We start from the raw sequence: 23,053 nt of genomic DNA on the forward strand, positions 1-23,053 counted from the left end.
TGGTTGTAAATGTTCACACTATCATTACAGTTGTAGATGGGCAGGACCAAGTGACTCCTTTCCTTCCTGAGGGAGAAAGGAGTAGGAAAAGACTCTTTGTGTTATGCTAAATGTCAGAGGGTTCAAAATGGAATGTGGGGATATCATCCTTCATTTAGTGTGTCATCTACAACCAAGGGGCTTGTTGCTCCATATTAAACCATCACTGGTTTGCTTGGCCACTTCTGACAACAATGACAGATGGGCTGCATATACCACACAGCATCCAAAGTGGATTCTAATCAATGAATGTGCATGGTACCTGTCCTTAAGGGAAAACAGTGCTATCTGTTTTTATACACAATAGGATTTGTATTACAGTAGAGTCTCACTTATCCAACATTCACTTATCCAACGTTCTGGATTATCCAACACATTTTTGTAGTCAATGTTTTCAATACATTGTGATATTTTGGTACTAAATTCGTAAATACAGTAATTACTACATATCATTACTGCGTATTGAACTACTTTTTCTGTCAAATTTGTTGTATAACATGATGTTTTGGTGCTTCATTTGTAAAATAATAACCTAATTTGATGTTTAATAGATTTTTCCTTGATCCCTCCTTAATATCCAACATATTTGCTTATCCAATGTTCTGCTGGCCCGTTTATGTTGGATAAGTACGACTCTACTGTATATGACAATGGAAATTACTATTGATAAAGAGGAAAGAAAAACAAAGCTGTTTTGTTTTATTTATATGAATGTTTTGCTTCTCTTAGAAGATGAAAGAACAAGACAAGTGCATTGCTGAACAGTACAAAGAAACGCTTGATTTGGGCCAGCAGTTGAGAGTAGAACGTGAACAAATGAAACACATCCACATAGAGCTATTGGAGAGCCGCCGTCAACAGGCTCAGGCTCAGAGAGATGTGGACAGAATCTCTCTTGAACTGGAAGAAGTAAACCAGCTCTGTCTTGAAAAAGTAATCACATTTTTAAAAAATATTTTCACATGAAAATAATTGATCCAGTGGAGGATGAGTTTAATGGATTCTTAGTGCCTGCCTTGGGCTGCTTTAGAGGCCTACTGGACATTGTGTGTCATTGATCTGCCCCTTCTCCATTATCACAATTGCAATTAGTTTGGGATAAGGGTTTCCTCAGATTAACCAGAAAAAAGCTACTTTCCTTCAGTTCTTCCTGGGATTATAAAAAAACTGAAACTTGAATACTCGTGGCTTCTCACTTGAACTTTCCTCTCTCATTAGTGTGCTTCTAAGTGTTGCAAGTCATTACAGATTTTAATTGGAGACAAACAGTGGTGCTAAAAATCTTTTTTTCTGGGTACAATTTTTTATTTTTCCCATAGCAACTTTAATTTGCTTGTTATCAGTTTAATTTCTTGTGAAAGTGAAATAATAATCTAATATGTGCTTTGTTTTGAATAGTAACATAGCCTGCAAATGTGGGCATCCTACAGTATTCTTTACAGGTGTCTCCTTATGAAGGGTAGCCCAAGGGTTTTAGGAGCATGGGCAGTGCACATTAAAACACAACTGCACAACTTTGGTGGATTTGAATCCAGTTTTCTGCCCCTGCATGGACTACTGAAGGGCCAGAAAAGAAACCCTTTTTGGAAGTTCCCTTCTTTGTAAAACTGGAATTTTATGTTAAACAGCAAAATATATTTAGAAGTAGAATCACATTTTTTAGTCTTTTTAGGCCAGAAAAGGGGCAGCCAAAGTAGTCACAGTCCAACAAAACAACAAGAACAACATCAACAAAAATCACAAACAAATCTCGAGAACTACACTCCATCATTACATTTAGCACTCTTGGAACAGGGCCTGCCCAGGATCTATTTTTATTTTTCTCAACTTTTCCTATCAGTCAATCTATTAGAATCATAGAATAGTAGAGTTGGAAGAGACCTCATGGGCCATCCAGTCCAACCCCCTGCCAAGAAGCAGGAAATCGCATTCAAAGCACCCCCGACAGATGGCCATCCAGCCTCTGCTTAAAAGCCTCCAAGGAAGGAGCCTCCACCACAGCCCGGGGGAGAGAGTTCCACTGTCGAACAGCCCTCACAGTGAGGAAGTTCTTCCTGATGTTCAGGTGGAATCTCCTTTCCTGTAGTTTGAAGCCATTGTTCCGTGTCCTAGTCTGCAGGGCAGCAGAAAACAAGCTTGCTCCCTCCTCCTTATGACTTCCCTTCACGTATTTGTACATGGCTATCATGTCTCCTCTCAGCCTTCTCTTCTGCAGGCTAAACATGCCAAGCTCTTTAAGGCGCTCCTCATAGGGCTTGTTCTCCAGACACTTAATCATTTTAGTTGCCCTCCTCTGGACGCTTTCCAGCTTGTCAACATCTCCCTTCAACTGTGGTGCCCAGAATTGGACGCAGTATTCCAGGTGTGGTCTATTATATTCTACCTCCTTGGAGAGACATGAAATATCCTTTGAAGTACTCGTTTCTCTTAGATTTCTTGTATAAAATTGTTGGTGGTGTACTGTTATTTGAAACCACAGGATGAATGTACATTATGGAATGCACTTTCTTTTATTTTCATTAAGGTAAAATGCCATCTACATGAAATGATAATCTCTGAAATTCATTGTTCCACAATTTTCTTCCAGGAGAGTCGTGGAAATCATTTGGCAGAACAACTAGGAGCAGCTCAGGCACGAGAGACACAGTTAGAAGCAAGAATGAAAGCTGAAATTCAGAAGCTTTCCACAGAAATACAATCACTAAGGCAATCTTATACATCAGAGGTGAAAGCAAAATTGTTTTTATGCATTTCTGATGCATTGTTTTGTGGAAGAACAAACGTTTTGTGTGAGAAGCTGCTAATTGAGGCTTTTCTTTTGCCTTTAGAAACTGCTCACAAGTTTTACTCTCATTTAAAAGAGAATGTGTCTCTTTAACATTACAAATAGAGGACAGCTGCATTGTTCATTTTCCCTTCTGAATATTAAGCACAACTACCAACAAGCTAATGACAACATTTGATAGCTTGGCTTGGGCCTCAGTACTTGAGATATTAGCAAATGTGTTGTCGAAGGCTTTCATGGCCAGAATCACAGGGTTGTTGTGTGTTTTCCGGGCTGTATGGCCATGTTTCAGATGTATTCTCTCCTGACGTTTCACCCATGCCCATGGAAGGCATCCTCTGAGGATGTCTGCCATAGATGTGGCCAAAACGTCAGGAGAAAATACTTCTGGAACATGGCCATAAAGCCCGGAAAACACACAACAACCCATATTAGCAAATGTTTGGGCATTGCTGAGTTACTACAGTGAGATTTGTACTGGGTCTCATATCAGTTAGGATGTGTAAATTGTGTTCATTATATTCTTACATTTTCAGAGAGTCTCCAATGAAGCCCAGAAGATAAAACTGAAGGAATCCATAAGTAAATCTCAGCATGTTCATGAACAACTGCAGCAGCTGAAGTTGGAACTTGATGAAGCTCAAGGGACCGTCTATAATCTGCAGCAACAGCTTCAATCCAAAAATGAAATTATTCAAGCAGCAAATGAAGCTCTGCTTTCCAAAGTGAGTTAATATGGCAATGTTCAATCTTCTATAAGGAGAAATTGTGAAATTATTTGTCTTTGTTTTTATTGATTAATTAAGAAAGTTATTTAAATGTTTTCCATATTTACCCAGTAATATTTAGATTCTAGAATAAGCAATATGGACTTTGTGTTCAGCGTTTCCTTGTTTTCAGAGTTACATCTAGTAACATGGGGCAAGGAGTTGCTAAAGTAGTGTCATATGTAATGTAGGTTAAATTTGCTAAGTTTAATATGATAAATTACCCTTTTTTAACATTTTGTTGAAAACACTGGCCAACACACATTTTGGTGCTTCAAACATTCACCCTGTTTCTGAGTATAATTGACATGCTGATTCCAAAATGGCATCGGTTTCCCCTATTAGCTCTAGTTTTTGAGATATAGAGAATATATATATATCTTGATTTCACAAGTATTTGAAGTATTTTTAAGGCTAGATAGATGGATAGATTTTCAGTTAGAAAACCACTGTGTTAACACAGAATCTTGATTTTGCTAATAAATTAATAATCAACTGTCATTTCCTCTTCTTTGCTCAGTGGTTGTTGTCAGCAGAGTATAACTCTATAATTTCTATTGACCTTTCCCCCCCCCCCCTTTCCTGGTTCCACTTTAGGAATCAGAAGTAACAAGACTAAAAACTAGAGTTGCAGGTCTTGGCAAAAGAGAATCCACAAAGCACTTATCCGTCCCTCAAGATGTATCTACTCATCAATGGCTTGATGATGCAGAATTGGACTTTGCCAAGTATTCTCGGATTTCTTTCTCTACTCAAAGAAACTTGCATCGCTCTACAAGCATCAGTGATCCAAGCTTCAAAAACAGCGGGAACGTGTTAGATCTGAAGCAGATGACATTAGACTCTTCTGCTATTTTTGGGAAGTCAAAAGACATAACTCATGCTTCACCAAATGGTCTGAATGAATCATCTTTTGATCCTTTGACACATATAGTAGATGGAGATGTGTCTAGTGACAGCAATGACTTCCAAACTCTTAGTGGGATGCTAAAATATATCAACAAGGAAATGAAGACTTCTGAAAGTTCATCCCTCTAATTTTCATCTGATGGGGAAAAATCAAGTATGTACTACTTAACTCTGGTATGTCTATAAATTGAAAACAGACAATTAGAAACAATTAAGCATTTTTAAAGTTTAAAACCAAGACACCAAAAACAGTTTTGTTGGGCTGTGAATTTGCATTAACTTCAATTAATATGTCTTTCAGGAATGAAGATTATGAAGAACCAGCATGCTAGCAAGCAGCTGTGTATAGTGGAATTGTTGGAATTGCAGTCAAGAAGATATTTTATAGAAACTGTATATAGTTGAGAGATTTATGACTCCTTAGCCCCTTCTAATTTTCTCAATTGAATTTTTATAATGATTACCTTAAAGGTAATTGTACAGGAATATAGTTGCTTTAAAGATATCCTGTTTTTTTAATTTATTTTTCTAATATTTTGTTTCTTCAATCAGACTTAATAAACAAACTATACAAATTATGTTGCTTCATAACTTTGTCATACTAAAACACGCTCTACAAAATCATTTGTATCTGTGTGCACATATGTTTAAATGTAAATAAATGAGGGAAGAGGCTACCATAAACTAGGATTTAGCAGGGGGATTGAGCGCTTTGTGTGTGTGCAGGAGCTCATGTTATCTCCTATTATCAATGTCTGAAAACTAGTTCATTCAAAAATTTAGAACAGTTTTTCTGCCTACAGTGGAATTAGACCTTTCTTAAGAGAAGTAAATAGCAATGCTTAATAACAACAACAACAACTTTATATCTATTTTGCCCTATCTCCCCGAAGGGACACGTCATTCATATATGTGTGTGTGTGTGTGTGTGTGTGTGTGTGTGTGTGTGTGTGTGTGTGTGTAGAAATAGAAGGAATGGTTTTATTGTTTGACTTTTAGAATCTGCCCTTGATAACCATATAATTGTGAATTGTTTTGGGACCTATTTATGTCCATAGACTTCCCGAGCTCTATTTCTTGATCATGCTAGATTGGAAGAACTACTGCTGAGTACTGTCTTTTATAGGAAAATGTAGGGTTCCTAAACTGGATCATAGAGATAATTGCTGACATTCTCACAGTTTAGAGCAGTGATTCTCAACCTGTGGTTCCCCAGGTGTTTTGGCCTACAACTCTCAGAAATCCTAACCAGTTTACTAGCTGTTAGGATTTCTGGGAGTTGAAGACCAAAACACCTGGGGACCCACAGGTTGGGAACCACTCATTTAGAGTCTGCAGGTTTTTATTAATGCTGGCTAATGGAATAATATATTGGGGGAAGGCCATATACTTGAAGTCCACCAATAAATACTTATTTTTAGCTGTTTATTGTGGTGATGTACCAAGTCTGATATGGCCCTGGTGAAGATACTTAGCAATGGGTCAAAAAGGATGGACAATAGCTTAGGATATGCATGCTATTGCTGAAAGAGTTACTGTATTATTTGCCTAGACTTTCCTTGGTGCAGCACTATAATGATTATTAAGTGAAGCAAAAATAGCTGATGCTTTTGAGATCTGTACCCAGTAGGGCAGATCTTAAAACCCAGATCTATGAACAAACTAGTTAAGAGCCTCAAGTGTAAAAGTAAGTTATTGAATACCAAAATGAGGGGGAACTGTGCCAAATACCTCTGTTTACTATGCACTGGTGTGAAAAATGGGCAATAAAAAACACTGATAGAAAAAAAAACTAACTCATTTATCAAAATATAAATGGGTCCGAAAGCGGACCAAGCCTGAATTCTACAAACCAACACTGCCAAACTTTCCCAAACATTGTATAAAGTGCCATGCAAAAATCTGGGTCATTCCCACCCCCTTCTTCAGTTTTTCCTGAGCTCCCTGTATTTCTAATGAGAATTGATACAATTAAGTCATTGTGGCTTTGACTGAGTAGTTTAAGAGTGATGCTTGCTAAATTGGAATTCGTCCCAAAATGGATAAAAGTGGTTGGAGCAATAAATAAAATCGTTCCAAAAGTATCCACTCCCTCCATGCCCATTCTAGGAGTGGGGCAGACAAATTGAAGGAATCAATGAGTGAATAATAAAACACAAAGTATAACAGTATAAAAAACATCCCATGTGAATCCATAGTTGCCAATGCTGCCACTTCAATGAGCCTAATCACGTATATGTTTTCTCAGTTGTTCAAATAGTGTGCAAAATGATAATAATGGAAACACTGGGAGATTAAAATATATGACTGCAGAAGAATAGGAACTATGCTACTCCTTTTTCCTTCAGCATTGAACCCTACGCTAGTATGAAATTTTACCATTTGAACAACTGATAATCCAGGCTTGAGGATTCAGGTAACTTGTGATGTATAGGCATTTGCAGAATTTAGTGAAACCTGTAAGGTTGACTCAGTGCTCATGCTAGTTGGTTACAGTCTTTGCAGTGTTGTGCGTCCGCTCCCCTGCCCCATTCCCTGTTGTATAAGAGAGAGAAGTCAATGTTCTTATTGCTGTTTTTCAGTTGCCAAATGTACAATATGACTGATTTAAGTAGACTTGAGAATGACACCTATTTCTTGGACTTTGTGTTACTGTTGCTTTGAAATGTATACCCAGTATGCCTATGCTGCTTTTCTTTTGTGGTGACTTTCCAAGTTTTTTTTCTATTTTTAGAAAGGTCAGTTTCAAGGCCCGTATTTTCTGATCATTATTATTTCCTTAATGCATATATCTTGAGCTAATGGCATCCTATATCACTGTCAGTGACATATCTGTCCTCAGACTCATACCAAAAATTAGACATCTTTATTTCTAAATGCTTAAATGAGTGAAATATACTCTGCCTAAGCATTAGCATATTTTCTTTTTTATGAAATGCATTCCCAGGTGAAACCTAATCTAATATATAGACCCGTAATAATTGTCTTCCTGGGTTAGACTGGAGGTTCATGTAGTCCAGGGGTTCCCAAATGGGGTCCCCAAGTGTTGCTGAATAACAAAACCCATTATCATTTACCTTTTCAAATTCTGAATAAGTGTGATGAAAGCTGTAAAGATTGGAGACCTCAGACTGCGTCCCACTAAAAACACTGGTCAATAAATTTTTTGGTCAGACATGATTTTTGGTGGACTAGATGAATTATAATCCTAGATTTTAGTTTCTAATTGTGACTATCCAGATATCTTTAGAAGCCCAAAAGCTTCATATTAAACTATGTATGGTGTTAATAAATACCTATTAAATGCAAACCAATCAATTTAATTTAATAATTATGACCACCTGCTAACACATGATGCCCAAGACTACACTGGAACTCAATTGACAGACCCAGTCTTTTAGACTCGAACATGCCTATCTGTATTTTATAAGTGTTTTATGAATGTCTGATGTAATTTAATAACTTTTTAATTGATTCACAATGTATTGTACAATTTTATATATGTGTTTTATTGTAAGCCACCCTGAGTACCCTTCTGGGTGAGAAGGGCGGGATATAAATATTGTAATAAATAAATAAATGCAGTTACTGGATCCAACTAAATTAATACATCAAATCTACTGAAACCTGGTAAATCAACGCCTAGATATGTTCCATCTATTCAGTGTCTATCGTAACTGGGGGTCCAGAAATTTTATTTTGGCTATTGATTGTTGCTGACCTTGAGCAATTGTTGTTGATACATCCTTACTCAGAAATATGTCTATTTCAATTAAACTAGAATAATCCCTACATCTAGTACCAAATTCTGGAAGTATGATCTATTAAGAAGTACTTTCTTACTACACCTCTAGCCTACCATTTAGACAGTATTTATTTATAGTGTCAAAAGCAAATTGAGAATACAGCTATAATGTATTAAAAAAAACCCCAAAACAAAGTTAAAAACTTGGCATTATGCTAAATGTCCTTTGACCAAAAGCTGGCCACTTGGAGTGCCTCTGGTGCCGCTGTAAGAAGGCCCTCCACTGTGCATGTGGCAGGGCTCAAGACTGCATTGTAATAGCTGGTCTGTGGTTTGCTCTTATCTACACTCGCATGTGGTGGACTCTACTTTGTAGCTCCATTTCTTAAGAGGAGAGAAGCCTCCCAAGTAACACATCCGGGTGTCCCCTGGGAAACATCTTTGTAGACGGCTGATTATTTCACACCAGAAGCGACTTGCCGTATTTAGACAGAGGGAGCAATAACTTTAATGAGCAGATGCTGGGACCAGTATGGGGTTTATTCATCCTGTGGTTCCTGTCTAGTCTCTCTGTTGGAGGATAAGAGCTATAGGTACCACCCAAACTGTATTGAACCTTTTAAATTTAGCTTATGCCCCACAGGTGTAGTTGAAAATACTATTCACTTTCCTGTATTTAGCTGACAGCCCAGGCAATATAGAATAGAAATTATCTTGTGCTTATACTTGCGCACTGTAATATCTTAATTCAACACTGTTTTACTGACTGAGAATTATAAGAATGATAATAATTTTATAATAATAATTTTATTTCTTACCCGCCTCTCCTTGTGGCTTGAGGTAGGTCACATCACAATCAAAACACACAAACATTGCAAAAATTCTATAAACACACATATTAAAATGTAGTTCTATAAAAGATACATATTAAAACGTCTTTCTATAAAAAAACATATCTCCAGTCAATGACTCCAAATTATTAGTTATGTAAGTTGCGATCTTGTCTGCCAGTGACTGATCCCTTCATCCAAGTTGGCTCCAAAAACTACAACCTCTAGGAATCCTTCTATTCACCTTGACCTTGGTCCCCCAATTATTCCCTTTTGGATTGGGTTATTAATCCTCAGGGTGTCCCTTAATTGTGAACTTATGGCTGTGTGGTTTCTTTAGTTTTGTTATGCATGGATTGACTCCAATTCATGCTTGATAGACAGCCAGAGGCAGTTTTCAAACAACAACAAAAATGAGTTTATTAAACACAATGGAACAATATTTGTATGAATCCCCAGTATTCTAATTTTTTAGCTCCCCGAAGTCATTGGCAGTTCTTTCCTCCTCAAATACAAAATCCTGTCTCTATCAGCTTAAAACCCTTGCTGTGCCAACTTCAAACCTTGTTAGTGCCAGTTCAACCCCTGTCTGAATCTCTCAGAGGCAACATTCAGTTGCCCACAGCCTCCCTGGGTTGTGATTAGTAATTACCTTCATACCAAGTCTACTTTGCATTTAAACATTTTTAAAAGTGAGCTCTATGGCTAAACCCTGAATAAAGAATTCTATGCCACATCATCTGAAAACATATGCACACAGGCAACATTATATATGGCATATTGCTTCTGCTCCCAATAAGCTTCCTTCATTAGTGATAGGACATTTCTCCCACTTTATTTTGTTGTTTTTAAAAATCTGACTCAAATCTGCTTACAATGCACAGTTATTAATCCAATTATATATATGATTATATAACCATTCATAAGTCTATACTTTTAGTTTGTCCATATGGAGGTTATCCTCTTAGCTCTGTAATGCCCAGGTATGTATCTTTAGATATGCTGACTCCTAACAAACCCATGGATAAAAACATTTCCGGCATGGCAGAATTAAGTTATTGTTCTGTCGACAGCAAAGCTTTCCACAAACTATTCAAAAGGAGTGTGCTTGTGTGCCTGCTACCAGCTCCCACAATGGCTCAAAAAACAGTCCTCATCACAGGTTGCTCCTCGGGAATCGGGATGGCTTTGGCCGTAAAAATGGCCGCAGATGAACAGAAAAGATTCAAAGGTAACACTTGCATTTTTAACATTGTTATTTTGTATTTCCAGTTTTTTCTTCCATTGCTGAACATTTCCTATAGTGGAAAGAGGCATTTCCTTTCAGATTAAAACGAAATGTCCCTCACTATTTGGTTTGTTGGTAAAGTGTGATGGAAGTTGCCGTCCAACAACAGCCTTTTGCACATCCTCTGACGTATGATAGAAGTTTTGTTTCATACTACTTTATGCTGCACCATCTAGAAACACATCTTCTTAGGCTAAATGAGACTTCCTTCTGGAGCAATAGCGTACTGGCAATTAACTTAGCAGCCAACTGATTTCACCTAGCTGTGGTCATGTCGGCTTTCATTCCTTTTTTTCAAAACATGTCCTCTTTCAAATTGAAAATCCTTTTTGATTTTTAGAACCTTAGGTGATGGGATCTTAGATACGTAATAACTGATATTCTATTTTTTATATTGCTCTCAGGTGAAGCCCTCTGTTTGAAATGTTTTCTTTGTTTCAGTCTATGCTACAATGCGAAACTTGGATAAAAAGGACCACCTTGTAGAAGCTGCAGGCAGGACTATTGGCAACACAATGGAGATTATGCAACTGGATGTTTGCAATGAAGATTCCATTAAAATGTGTATCAGCAACATCCCAGATAGAAGAATTGATATCCTAGGCAAGTAATTAATATAGCTGGAATAATAATAATAATAATAATAATAATAATAATAATAATAATAATAATAATAACTTTATTTTTATACCCTGCCCCATCTCCCCGAAGGGACTCAGGGCGGCTTACATGGGGCCAGGGCCAGGTGGTTACAGACAATATACAAACAATATAAAAACCCAACAATATAAAAACAAATCAATAAAACATATAAGGTCACATATACGGTAAAACATACTTGGATAAAATCCTGGGTAGGCTCCTAAAAAAGAACTGGGCCAGAGAAAGTACATATGGTGTGAAATGTAACTGGGGGAGAGATAGGACCCGGAACTATTATCCAGATAAAGTGCTCTATGTCCGACAAAAGGAATGGAATAAAGTGCAGTATAGAAAGACACTATGCACATGTGTTAAAGCAGAATGTGATAAGTTATTAATGATTAGTCTCCCGGGAAGACTAATTCGGGGAGCGGCATGAGCTCCCACAGTTAGCCCCAGCTTCTGCCAACCTAGCAGTTCGAAAACATGCAAATGTGAGATTAATAGGTTCTGCTCCGATGGGAAGGTAACGCCGTTCCATGCAGTCATCCTGGCCACATGGCCTTGGAGGTGTCTATGGACAATGCCGGTTCTTTGGCTTAGAAATGGAGATGAGCACCAACCCCCAGAGTCGGACACGACTAGATTTAATGTCAGGGGAAAACCTTTACCTTTTACCTTGCCTCTCAGAAAGCTACATTCCCTAAATAATGTTTTATTCAACCATATTGACTTTTTAAAGTAGTATATTACATCTTAAGATACTGCCTTCATTTGCACTGTGGTATTGATACATACCTTAAACTATCTGTGAGTTCTTCTAAATAGAAGGTTCCTGGTTCTGACATTTGAAACACACTCTGAATACATTTTTCTTTATACTAGACTTTGTTAAGAAAGAAAAAAAATGGCAGAAGTAGTGATAAAATACAAGGAGGCTTACAAGTAGACAGGGACATTTAAAGAATTCTCCACCTCCCTGCAGTTTCATTACTAAGGAAGGATGGTGGTATGAAAAAAGCAGAATTTGAAAGTGCCTTTTATTTCAGTGGCGCAGTGGTTTAAACCCTTGTGTTGGCAGGACTGATGACTTGAAGGTTGAGTTGCTGATCTGAAGGTTGCCGGTTTGAATCCAACTCAGGGAGAGCGCGGGTGAGCTTCCTCTATCAGCTCCAGCTCCATGTGGGGACATGAGAAATGCCTCCCACAAGGATGGTAAAAACATCCAAACATCCAGACATCCACTGGGCAACCGTCTTGCAGATGGCCAGTTCTCTCACACCAGAAGTGACTTGCAGTTTCTCAAGTCACTCCTGACATGAAGAAAAAGTGCATTCCTTTCATGATGTATATTCTTATGTCTCTCAGCATTTTCTTAATTCTGTATGAGTGAATTCCTATGGAAACTGTTTCAAATGTTCAATATCTGAGCGAACTGGACTTCAGCTTTTTATTCCAATCTGTTTCAGTGAAGGCAGAGTTTTTACAGTTGTCTGTTCTACCACTGCATTTCCTCCAGATCCAAACATGGTTAAAAGATGGCAGAAAGGGCCACATAAGACAGAGCGTGGTGTCTGCACCAGAAGCAGATTTGGTATAACACGGAAGGGCAAAAACTACCAGTAATTTATTCATTATTGTATTTTTACTGCTTTCCATAAGATTATGGCTGGGATGCATCTTATATATTGCTGTATTTTAATCTGTCCTACTCCACCCCAATTCATTGTTAGAGGCAAGTAAGAAATATATTTATTTTATTTATTTATTTACAGTATTTATATTCCGCCCTTCTCACCCCGAAGGGGACTCAGGGCAGATCACATTACACATATAAGGCAAACATTCAATGCCTTAACATAGAACAAAGACAAGACAAACACGGGGCTCCGAGCTGGCCTCGAACTCATGACTTTTTAGTCAGAGTGATTTGTTGCAGCTGGTTGCTCAACAGCCTGTGCCACAGCCTGGCCCATAGCCTGCGCCATCATCCTGTTAGTAGCATATGTCAGTCTAATGCTGGTGCATTTCTTTGCCATGTAATAACCCTTTACCACTTTCCTCATGTAATAATCCTCAACCTCTCCAAAACCCACTCGTCTCATGTAGCTGATGGAAAATGGGCTTGGCGAAGCCTCTGTATGTGCCTATAAATGGACTCAACTATGACTGGGACTTCTTGGGGAGTCTTCCATTTGTTTGAGAAGATGGCATCATAACCTCCAATATTATTTCACAGTTGAAAATCAGGATGTGTGTGGCCAAACAACCTCATGGTGAGGTCAAGATAGCAAAGATTAATGAAGAAGGACACTTAAGCTAGGAGAAACTGTGTCTATAAGAATGACTGAGATTCTACCCCCTCTTTTTCTGTCCTCTCACTGAGTTAACTGAGTGCAAATTACTTTTGCATTTTGAGATCAGTTTGTAGCAGTGGAACTAAACTGAAGCAAATGAGGAGAGGAGGGAGAAACCAGGACATTTTAAAAGCAGCTGAAAAAGTGGGACTACAGAGGATCTATCGTGACTGTCTCTACCAAATGAGGATAGTTAGAGGGTGTATGATGCCGTCATTCTGCATCCAGCTATACCAGTGGTTCTCAACTTGTGAGTCCCCAGATGTTTTGGCCTTCAGCTCCTAGAAATCTGAACAGCTGGTAAACTAGCTGAGATTTCTGGAAGTTGTTAGCCAAAACACCTGGGGACCCACAGGTTAGGAACACTGAGCTATACTATCAGCACATAGCTTGATGTTTCTCCATTTCATCTCTCAACCTGTTCTGCATACGTCATGCAGTGGCCATGGTGGGGATTGCAGTGACTCTTTGGAGAAGGAGGATGGAGTATACAGTGGTTTTATCCAGGTGGAACTTGATGCCTTCTCTGCCTATAGTATGTCTTTATGTTCTTTGCAAAAATAGAAATAAGTATTCCAAGCTGACTGCTCATCACATCATCAAATAGTCATTGGATAATAAATGCAAGCAATAACATAACATTATCATTAATGCATTCATTTATATATCTAAATCCTTTTTTTGTCTGAGTCCAATCAGGCAAGGCTTGAACAGAATTCCAAAAGTTTCTTCCGTTTGTACAGTTAACAATGCTGGTGTGGGACTCATTGGGCCAATTGAGTGCCAAACTATCGACGAGATGCAAAATGTGATGGATACAAACTTCTTTGGACTGGTCCGGCTGCTAAAGGAGGTTTTACCTGACATGAAGAAAAGAAGGAGTGGCCATATTGTTATTATTAGCAGCGTCATGGGGGTCCAAGGTACAATTATGTTATGTAACAGTTGCTTACTGCAGTTATGCTTCTTGGTCAAATGGTTCTTTTGAGACATTACCATTGTATCACTAGTATCTTCACTGCTCTTTTTCAAATTTCCTAAAGATAATTCTACCTGCACAGCAACCTTATTTACGATATGCTACTATAAAAATTTTAGACTCTCCTATGTAAAGATCTCAAGGGAACACAATGTAAACAATGAAATGATTGTAAGTGGTTAAACACTTATTAAACAAGATTTGCTAACAAGAGAACTGAAGTTTGTATGGTACATGTTACAGGTCTCATAGTTGTCTGTTTTGAGCCGGGATAAGAAGTTAAAGTAATACAGTTAGTAGGACTGACATTTTTAAAATGATGTTACAAATTAACAATTTCTCATATCTTTCAAAAGGCATTTGTAGTAATATTTTGATAGGAATTTTCTGCTATTCTTGTCAAACTTATTTTTCTTTTTAAAAAACAAATAATAGAAAATTTTAAAGTGCAAAAAATTATGTAGCTATTTCTTTTTTCTATATTAAAATATATAGTAGCAGATTATTTAGTAAACTGTACCACCCAGCCTTAGTATACCTGGCTAGATTGCCTGTTGATTTATGGCGATTCCATGAATTTCATTTCATGGGCAAGGAACACTTGCCAGTTTCGTCCTTTGAAATATCATAGAATCATAGAATAGTAGAGTTGGAAGAGACCTCATGGGCCATCCAGTCCAACCCCCTGCCAAGAGCAGGAAATCGCATTCAAAGCACCCCCGACAGATGGCCATCCAGCCTCTGCTTAAAAGCCTCCAAGGAAGGAGCCTCCACCACAGCCCGGGGGAGAGAGTTCCACTGTCGAACAGCCCTCACAGTGAGGAAGTTCTTCCTGATGTTCAGGTGGAATCTCCTTTCCTGTAGTTTGAAGCCATTGTTCCGTGTCCTAGTCTGCAGGGCAGCAGAAAACAAGCTTGCTCCCTCCTCCCTATGACTTCCCTTCACGTATTTGTACATGGCTATCATGTCTCCTCTCAGCCTTCTCTTCTGCAGGCTAAACATGCCAAGCTCTTTAAGCCGCTCCTCATAGGGCTTGTTCTCCAGACCCTTAATCATTTTCGTCGCCCTCCTCTGGACGCTTTCCAGCTTGTCAACATCTCCCTTCAACTGTGGTGCCCAAAATTGGACACAGTATTCCAGGTGTGGTCTGACCAAGGCAGAATAGAGGGGGAGCATGACTTCCCTGGATCTAGACACTATACCCCTATTGATGCAGGCCAGAATCCCGTTGGCTTTTTTAGCTGCTGCATCACATTGTTGGCTCATGTTTAACTTGTTGTCCACGAGGACTTCAAGGTCTTTTTCGCACACACTGCTGTCAAGCCAGGCGTCCCCCATTCTGTATCTTTGATTTCCATTTTTTCTGCCGAAATGAAGTATCTTGCATTTGTCCCTGTTGAACTTCATTTTGTTAGTTTCGGCCCATCTCTCTAGTCTGTCAAGATCGTTTTGAATTCTGCTCCTGTCTTCTGGAGTGTTGGCTATCCCTCCCAGTTTTGTGTCGTCTGAAAACTTGATGATCGTGCCTTCTAACCCTTCGTCTAAGTCGTTAATAAAGATGTTGAACAGAACCGGGCCCAGGATGGAGCCCTGCGGCACTCCACTTGTCACTTCTTTCCATGATGAAGATGACGCATTGGTGAGCACCCTTTGGGTTCGTTCGCTTAGCCAATTGCAGATCCACCTAACCGTAGTTTTGTCTAGCCCACATTTTACTAGTTTATTTGCCAGAAGGTCGTGGGGGACTTTGTCGAAGGCCTTACTGAAATCCAGGTATGCTACATCCACAGCATTCCCTGTATCGACCCAACTCGTAACTCTATCGAAAAAAGAGATCAGATTAGTCTGGCATGACTTCTTTTTGGTAAATCCGTGTTGACTATTAGCAATGACCGCATTTGTTTCTAAGTGTTCGCAGACCACTTCCTTGATGATCTTTTCCAGAATCTTGCCTGGTATTGATGTGAGGCTGACCGGACGGTAATTGTTTGGGTCGTTCTTTTTTCCCTTCTTGAAGATAGGGACCACATTCGCCCTCCTCCAATCTGCTGGGACTTCTCCCGTTCTCCAAGAACTCTCGAAGATAATTGTCAGTGGTTCTGAAATAACTTCCGCTAATTCCTTCAATACTCTTGGATGTAGCTGATCTGGCCCTGGGGACTTGAATTCGTTTAGAGCGGCCAGGTGTTCCTGGACAACTTGTTTCCCTATTTGGGGTTGGATTTCCCCCAATCCTTCATCCATTCCATGTTGCTGAGGTTGAAGATGGCTTTCTTTTTGTGAGAAGACCTGAATAGCCTACAGCACCTCGTATTCATCCAAGAACTGACCAGGGCTGATCTTGCTTATCTTCCAAGATGAGAGGTGATCTGGTGCCTTTAGGAAATATATGCCTGCCCAATGATAAGCATAATAGCTTCCCACATACTTTCCAGTATACTATTGCCACCAGGAGTTTGAATTCTCACCATTCTCACTATTGTTGGTATAGAATTACATGAAAGAAGCATTTGTTACAAGTAAACTTGTACAAATATTGATCTGACTACATTCTATAGATAGAAACCTTTACTCTGATGATTTCATTCTAAAAATTGCTTTTTAATTGCCTGTTAAAAAAAATTCAAGACATTGGATAAAATTGGCAGATTGTTAATGTTCTTTTTTCCCCGTTTTCAATCTAAAGGTATTCTGTTCAATGATGTGTATGCCGCATCTAAATTTGCAGTGGAAGGATTCTGTGAAAGTTTAGCCATACAAGCACTCAAGTTTAAACTGCAGTAAGTACCAGTCTCGTTTGTTTAAGATGCTACTTTTAAAAAAATTATGGAGATTTGAGACCAGTTGTTTCAGTTTTCATAGAGAAAGCGTGGTTACCAATTCATTTGGTCAATCTTATATATTGAGTTGGAAACTACAGCTCATAGGGCCACACCACTTGAACATTTTGTATTTGTGTTTCTTCGCCACCTCTGCTTTTTGAATCCTCAAACCTGGAGAAGAGTTCTGCGGAACTCAAAAGTTTGAATGTTTTTGTAATATTTTGGTAAGTCCCTAAATATATACAGTCCATCTATGGACTTTTGTTCCTCTTGGGAGGATGCCACTGTAGACCCCTTTCATGGAAGAAAGCCTTTGGCTTCACAAATATTTTGGGCTACCTTTCTCACAATCTTGATCATTGTTCATCCTCAGCAAAGCTGATGGGAGTTGTAAAACCCTCTGAAAGGCTTGTTGCATGAGAACTACTTACTTTCATTTTACCATAGACACCAGTCAAAAGCGTATTGTTCTGCTTGGAATTAATTTTGTGTGTATGGTTTATGGTGTTTCCTGTAGTTCTGTAGACAGACTGGAGGAACCTTTAAAATTAGTAGTGACTTGTTTTATCTGTAATGTAGCTGCTGCTCAAAGTCTGCTGTTGTTTTAATTGTCTTTTAATTACTTGGTGTTAACCACCTTAAGTAGTAATTGAAGGGCAAAAGGTGGCATACAGACCATGTAATTAATAAAATTAATCTATTAAAAAAAGGCATTTTCAATCATAAATAGCATTTATCAAACATTAAAGCTCAGAATTTTGATGCTTGGGAATTTATTACTGTCTGTGAGCATTGTTGATGTCTATCTATCATTTAGCTCCCCAAAAGCAGTACAATCTTTACAACTGCCTTTACAAAAACATTACAGCTTTGATCTTGTCTCATAATGTAAACTACTTATTCCAAACCCAACAGCTGTCTCATGATAGGCTGGTACACTGTATTTGGAGATGTTGATCAGATAAAGCAGATTTGGATCCAAATGTAGATATGTGACAAAAATAGACTCCTCTATCCCCACTTGCCCACATCAGTACCCTGAAGATGCAACAAAAGATCAGGGGCACTGATGAATAGATGTAGGGAGAATACTGTATAGGATTCACCAAATTTGGATGGAAGGAACTTCTTCTGGCTCCAGCGTAATGTAAGTAATATGAGGATGTTCAGGTCAAAAGTCTGAAACAAGAATGATCTGCCAGTGGCCTTATTTAGTAGAAATCAACATCCCAAGTGCTTTTGCATACTAAGCCAATTACCTTTACCTACAACATTTTATTCCAAGCTTTTATCTCACCATATGGTTCAGGAGCCCCCGATGGCGCAATGGGTTAAACCCTTGTGCCAGCAGGGCTGCTGACCGAAAAGTTGCTGGTTCGAATCCGCAAGACATAGTGAGCTCCCGACTGTCAGCTCTAACTTGCAGGGACATGAGAGAAGCCTCCCAGCAGGATGGTAACACATCTGGGCACCCCCTGGGCAACGTCCTTACAGATGGCCAATTCTGTCACACTGGACTTGCAGTTTCTCAAGTTGTTCCTGACACGAAAAAACCCCCATATGATTCCATGATCCAATCAAGTGTCATGGCTTTCTTTACATACCAGTTACTTTCTATGAATACTAGTGTACAGGATTGGGGGTTGGCATACAGCATGGTCCATGCACTAATTTGCTATGCATTTAGCAGACAACTTAAACAAAATTAATGGTTTTTTGTGTGTGGTTTTTTCTCTCCCCCATACCAAGTCTTTCTTTAATAGAACCAGGGCCAGTGGTTACAGAGTTTGAAAGGAAGGTTTTCGAAGATGGAATGAAAATGGATCTTTCGGCTGCAGATAAGGAAACAGCTGATATGTTTGTAAATATTTACCTGAAAAATTACAAGCAAATTTTCCAGACTCTGGGGCAAAGTGCTGAAGACATAGCAGAGGTAATGTGCTAAAAGTATGCCATGGAATATAAGGGCAAAGGGTGCCACAGCATTCTTACTGCTAACCAAAAACAATACAAAGCCCAGCTGGGTACTTGCCCAGCTGGGAACTATGAAGTCTCTGGCTCTGCAGCACAGCTGGGTGTTTTCATTGACACAGGCAAGTGCAAAGCCTGCACACTGGACTACGTTTGGAGGTTTTTCTCTCTTAGAAATATCAGTAACATCCTCAAAGATCATTGTAATTTATTTAGAATTGTAACCTTCTCCAAGTTTTCAAAAAACAAAAAAACAAACAAACAATGAATGGCTTCATAGTGGTTTTTTTTCAAATATGTTTTCAGCAATTAAAAAATGAATTGCTGCAAAAGTTTCCTGTCTGCTTCATAGCAAACTCAAAGCGAATGATGTTCTTGCAACCAAAAAAAGCAGTAACAAAGCAAATAGCTATCTCCTGTTTTCCTTTCCCTGTATTTATACACTTTTATTTTAATCTGGAACGATGTGGGGAATGTTCATTAGTATGGGTTGCAGTGAGTTTTCCGGGCTGTATGGCCATATTCCATAAGCATTATCTCCTGATGTTTCACCCACATCTATAGCAGGCATTCTCAGTTGTGAGGATTTGTACTGTTTAGCAATACAATGTATGGTTCCTTATTCTTGTTTATCATCCCAACAGCATACAGTGAAGATAATTCTGGCTGAAAATCCACCCTTTCGTCATCAGACCAATACTTTATACACTCCAATTACAACGCTGAAGTACGCTGACCCTAATGGAGACCTACCAATCGAGACCTTCTACAAATTGGTTTTTCAGCATGATAAAATTTTCAGTGCAAGTCTTAACTTCATTAAATTGCTGAGATGGAAAAGCAGGAAAAGCTTTGACTTGGGAGAAAGATCTTCCCAGTGAAGAAATGTTGCAATGTTGAAATGTTTCACTTGTTACTTTGTATGTCAATGAGGTGGGGGAAACCTAAAATAATGTGAAGTGTCTCTGAATCAATCTTTATTTCAAAATATAGTATCTCAGTATGAATGGGAAAGGTGCAGCCCTTTAGATGCAGCTAGATTCCAATACTCTAGCAGCATAGTCAGTTGTGAGGCATGTCAGGAGTCTTAGTCCTTTAATAACTGAAAGATTACACATTCCTAACTCCTTTACTAAGCAACGCCCCATCATCACCAGAAAATACCATTTTCTGATTTTAGTTCAATTTATGAACACAAATCTGCCATTTTTAGTAAGCATTTCATGTACAGTACTTGTAAATTGAATAGCAGTATTTTAAAATAAACTTTAATTTGCTTCTTCAATAAAAAATGCATGAAGGTTGAGATAACTTCTCAAGGCAAGACCATTAAATGGTTAAGACTTTCCTGGTTTGTTCTATCAAATGTCAAAACCTATGGAAGGATAATTGTAACCTGAATGCTTCCCTATTGAAATCTCAAAGAAAACTATCTTGTTAACAAGGGGGTATTTTTTAGTTAGCAAAGCATTTGAATATACTAATTTCTCCTAACAACTTATACACCCCAGGAAAACTTTTCCTATCAGATTTTGTTAAACACGATTTTGTGATAGGGAAGAATGTGTGCCCAATAACTTCACTCAATTTTAATTGTTATACTTATGACCACTGTTTCTATAAAACAATTGTGGTATGTGTTATGTACCTGCTGTTTTAGAAACATAGAAGAGGGATGTGCATGACAATAAGGATCGAATAAAATACACAATGTCAGAACAAAGCATAACATTTAATTATAACTTTCTTAAAACTGCTCGGGGGGGGGGGTGTCACATTTTTAATCATCTTCTTTATTTTTGACAATAATACAATAAGGCAGGGTGAAGAGCAAAACGATATAAAAAACTGACTCACAGATGTGTACTGAGTGATGTGTTGTCTCTTCTACTGCCAAACAGTTCTTACCACCAGGAAGTTCTTCTTTATGTTAAGTTACCATCTTCTTTCTCATAATTTGAATCTAATCTTTTTGCTCTTAACCACTAGAGCAGGCCTCTTAAGTCTGCGGCCCTCCAGGTATTTTGGATTTCAGCTTCCAGAATTCCTGACCATTGAACAAACTGGAAAGGGCTTTTGGGAGTTGGAGACCCTGACAGCTGGAGGGCTGCACGTTGAAGAGGCCTGCTCTAGAGCAACAGGGAATATGTCTGCTCCATTTTCCATCTGTAAGTCTATCAGATACCTGAAAATATCTTAGCATATCACCTCTTGGAGCGCATCTATACTGTATAATGAATGCAGTTCAGCACCACTTTAGCTGCTATGGAATCCTAGGAATTATAGTTTGATGAGGCTCAGCATTATAGTATTTAGCAAAGAAGGCTAAATAGCATGTAAAACAACAACAGACAATAAAACTATTTATATACCACTCCGTCTCCCTGGAAGGGACTCAGGACTATTTCCAACATAGGTAAGCATTCAATACCAACATAAAAACATACAACGCCACTGTAATAAAAACATAAACATAATTATGATTAAAACAAATATAGCCATTTAAAACTACAGCCCCCACAATTCCACAGCAGAGCCATGGTAATTGAAATGGTATGAAACTATATTCATTCTAGAGTGTAGATCAAACATGCACAAGCTTTAGCCCTCCAGGTGTTTTGGACTTCAACTCCCACAATTCCTAAGTTGGTAGGCTGCTAGGGATTGTGGGAGTTGAAGTCCTAAACACCTGGAGGGCCGAGGTTTTCCTATGCCTGGTGTAGATGCACCCTCTCTTTTCTTCTGAAGGCCAAAGATTTCTCATAGGGCTTGGTTCTGAAAGCCTCAATAATCTTTGCTGCCCTCTTCTGGACAACCTCGTTTGTTGACAAGCAAGCTTCTTTGAGCCTTTTGAAGCTGGCTTCAATTATATATGTCATTCCAGAGACCTCAGTAGACTCATCTCTAAAATAATGTGCAAAGGTAGACTGATGTTGCAACTCTTCCCTAGTGCTGCACAAAACCATGTCACAACTTCCACCATTTCAGTCAGGAAGCTCCAAAATGGCATAGGTCAAAGATAAAGGTAATTGGAGGTATGGTACCTCTTATCCTGAAATTTGAAACACTAAAAAATGTCTTTCATTCATGAAAGTATTACAAATATTGTGTAAAAAAATATCCTCAGGCTATGTGTATAAAGTGAAAATTTGACAAAAATATTTAAGATATTGTGTGTAAGGCCACTTTCATGCTATGCAAATGTGATGCATATGAAATCTTGTTCCTTGCCCAAATGTACTGGTATTAGAAATATCAATATATAGGCAGTCCCTGGGATACAAATCACTGACTTACAAATGACTCATAGTTAAGAATGGGGGTGAGACAACAAGAAATGAGAGAAATCTACCCCTCAGAAGGGGAATTCATTCCTGAGAGAGTCATCATGTGGAAAAGTGTCTCTACTGAAGCTTTAGCACCAACCCTTGCTTCTACAACAAGTCAATTTTTCAAAATCCAATTATCACAGGGACAGAAAGTGAGGTGAGATCTTCTGAAAAGGAGCACAGAAAGCAAAACAAACACCACAGGGATGTTCACCCTTCACTATGCTATCCAAAGCTGCAGAACTTATCTTGATCATAACTTGTGGACTGCCTGTATATTAAAGTCAAAGTATGTACGTATGTTTGTTGGTTGGTTTGTGCCACAAGGGCTCCTACGTGGCTTGATAGATCTGGGCGACTTGGCACATCTACTCTTCATGATCCAACCTGAACTAACTCACACGGCCTGTTGTCGAGCCAGGCATCACCCATCCTGTATCTTTGCATTTCATTTTTCCTGCCTAAGGGTAGGGTCTTAACATTTGTTCTTGTTGAAATTAATTTTGTTAAGTTTTGGCCCAGCTCTCTTAATCCATTGTCATTTTGAATTCTGATCCTGTCGTATGGAATATTAGCTATTCCTCCTGGTT

General features: G+C 38.6%; 2 protein-coding genes across 6 annotated transcripts in view; both read left to right on the forward strand.

Annotated features, from left to right (window-relative positions):
- The window catches only part of ccdc18 (coiled-coil domain containing 18), a 45,731-nt gene extending 40,653 nt beyond the window's left edge, over window positions 1-5,078 (forward strand). For 3 of the 5 annotated variants that reach the window (XM_008109167.3, XM_062979532.1, XM_008109169.3), the window contains 5 exons: window positions 769-972; window positions 2,627-2,764; window positions 3,361-3,549; window positions 4,189-4,654; window positions 4,802-5,078. In XM_008109167.3, the coding sequence (XP_008107374.2) occupies window positions 769-972; window positions 2,627-2,764; window positions 3,361-3,549; window positions 4,189-4,629 (972 nt within the window). In that variant the 3' untranslated portion in view covers window positions 4,630-4,654; window positions 4,802-5,078. Of the gene's footprint in view, window positions 1-768; window positions 973-2,626; window positions 2,765-3,360; window positions 3,550-4,188; window positions 4,675-4,801 lie in introns of all 5 variants that reach the window. The other 2 variants (XM_062979533.1, XM_062979534.1) reach the window with 2 other exon arrangements.
- A 5,116-nt stretch (window positions 5,079-10,194) lies between these two features.
- LOC100564585 (retinol dehydrogenase 8) lies at window positions 10,195-20,992 on the forward strand. Its single transcript, XM_008109213.3, has 6 exons — window positions 10,195-10,306; window positions 10,805-10,966; window positions 14,106-14,285; window positions 17,028-17,121; window positions 18,913-19,096; window positions 19,779-20,992. The coding sequence occupies exons 1-6, from the start codon at window positions 10,210-10,212 to the stop codon at window positions 20,013-20,015; spliced, it is 954 nt and encodes a 317-aa protein (XP_008107420.3). The 5' UTR covers window positions 10,195-10,209; the 3' UTR covers window positions 20,016-20,992.
- Window positions 20,993-23,053: the final 2,061 nt, after the last annotated feature.

The sequence above is a fragment of the Anolis carolinensis genome, chromosome 4 (genome assembly GCF_035594765.1).
Source record: "Anolis carolinensis isolate JA03-04 chromosome 4, rAnoCar3.1.pri, whole genome shotgun sequence".
NCBI classification, from domain to species: Eukaryota; Metazoa; Chordata; class Lepidosauria; order Squamata; family Dactyloidae; genus Anolis; species Anolis carolinensis.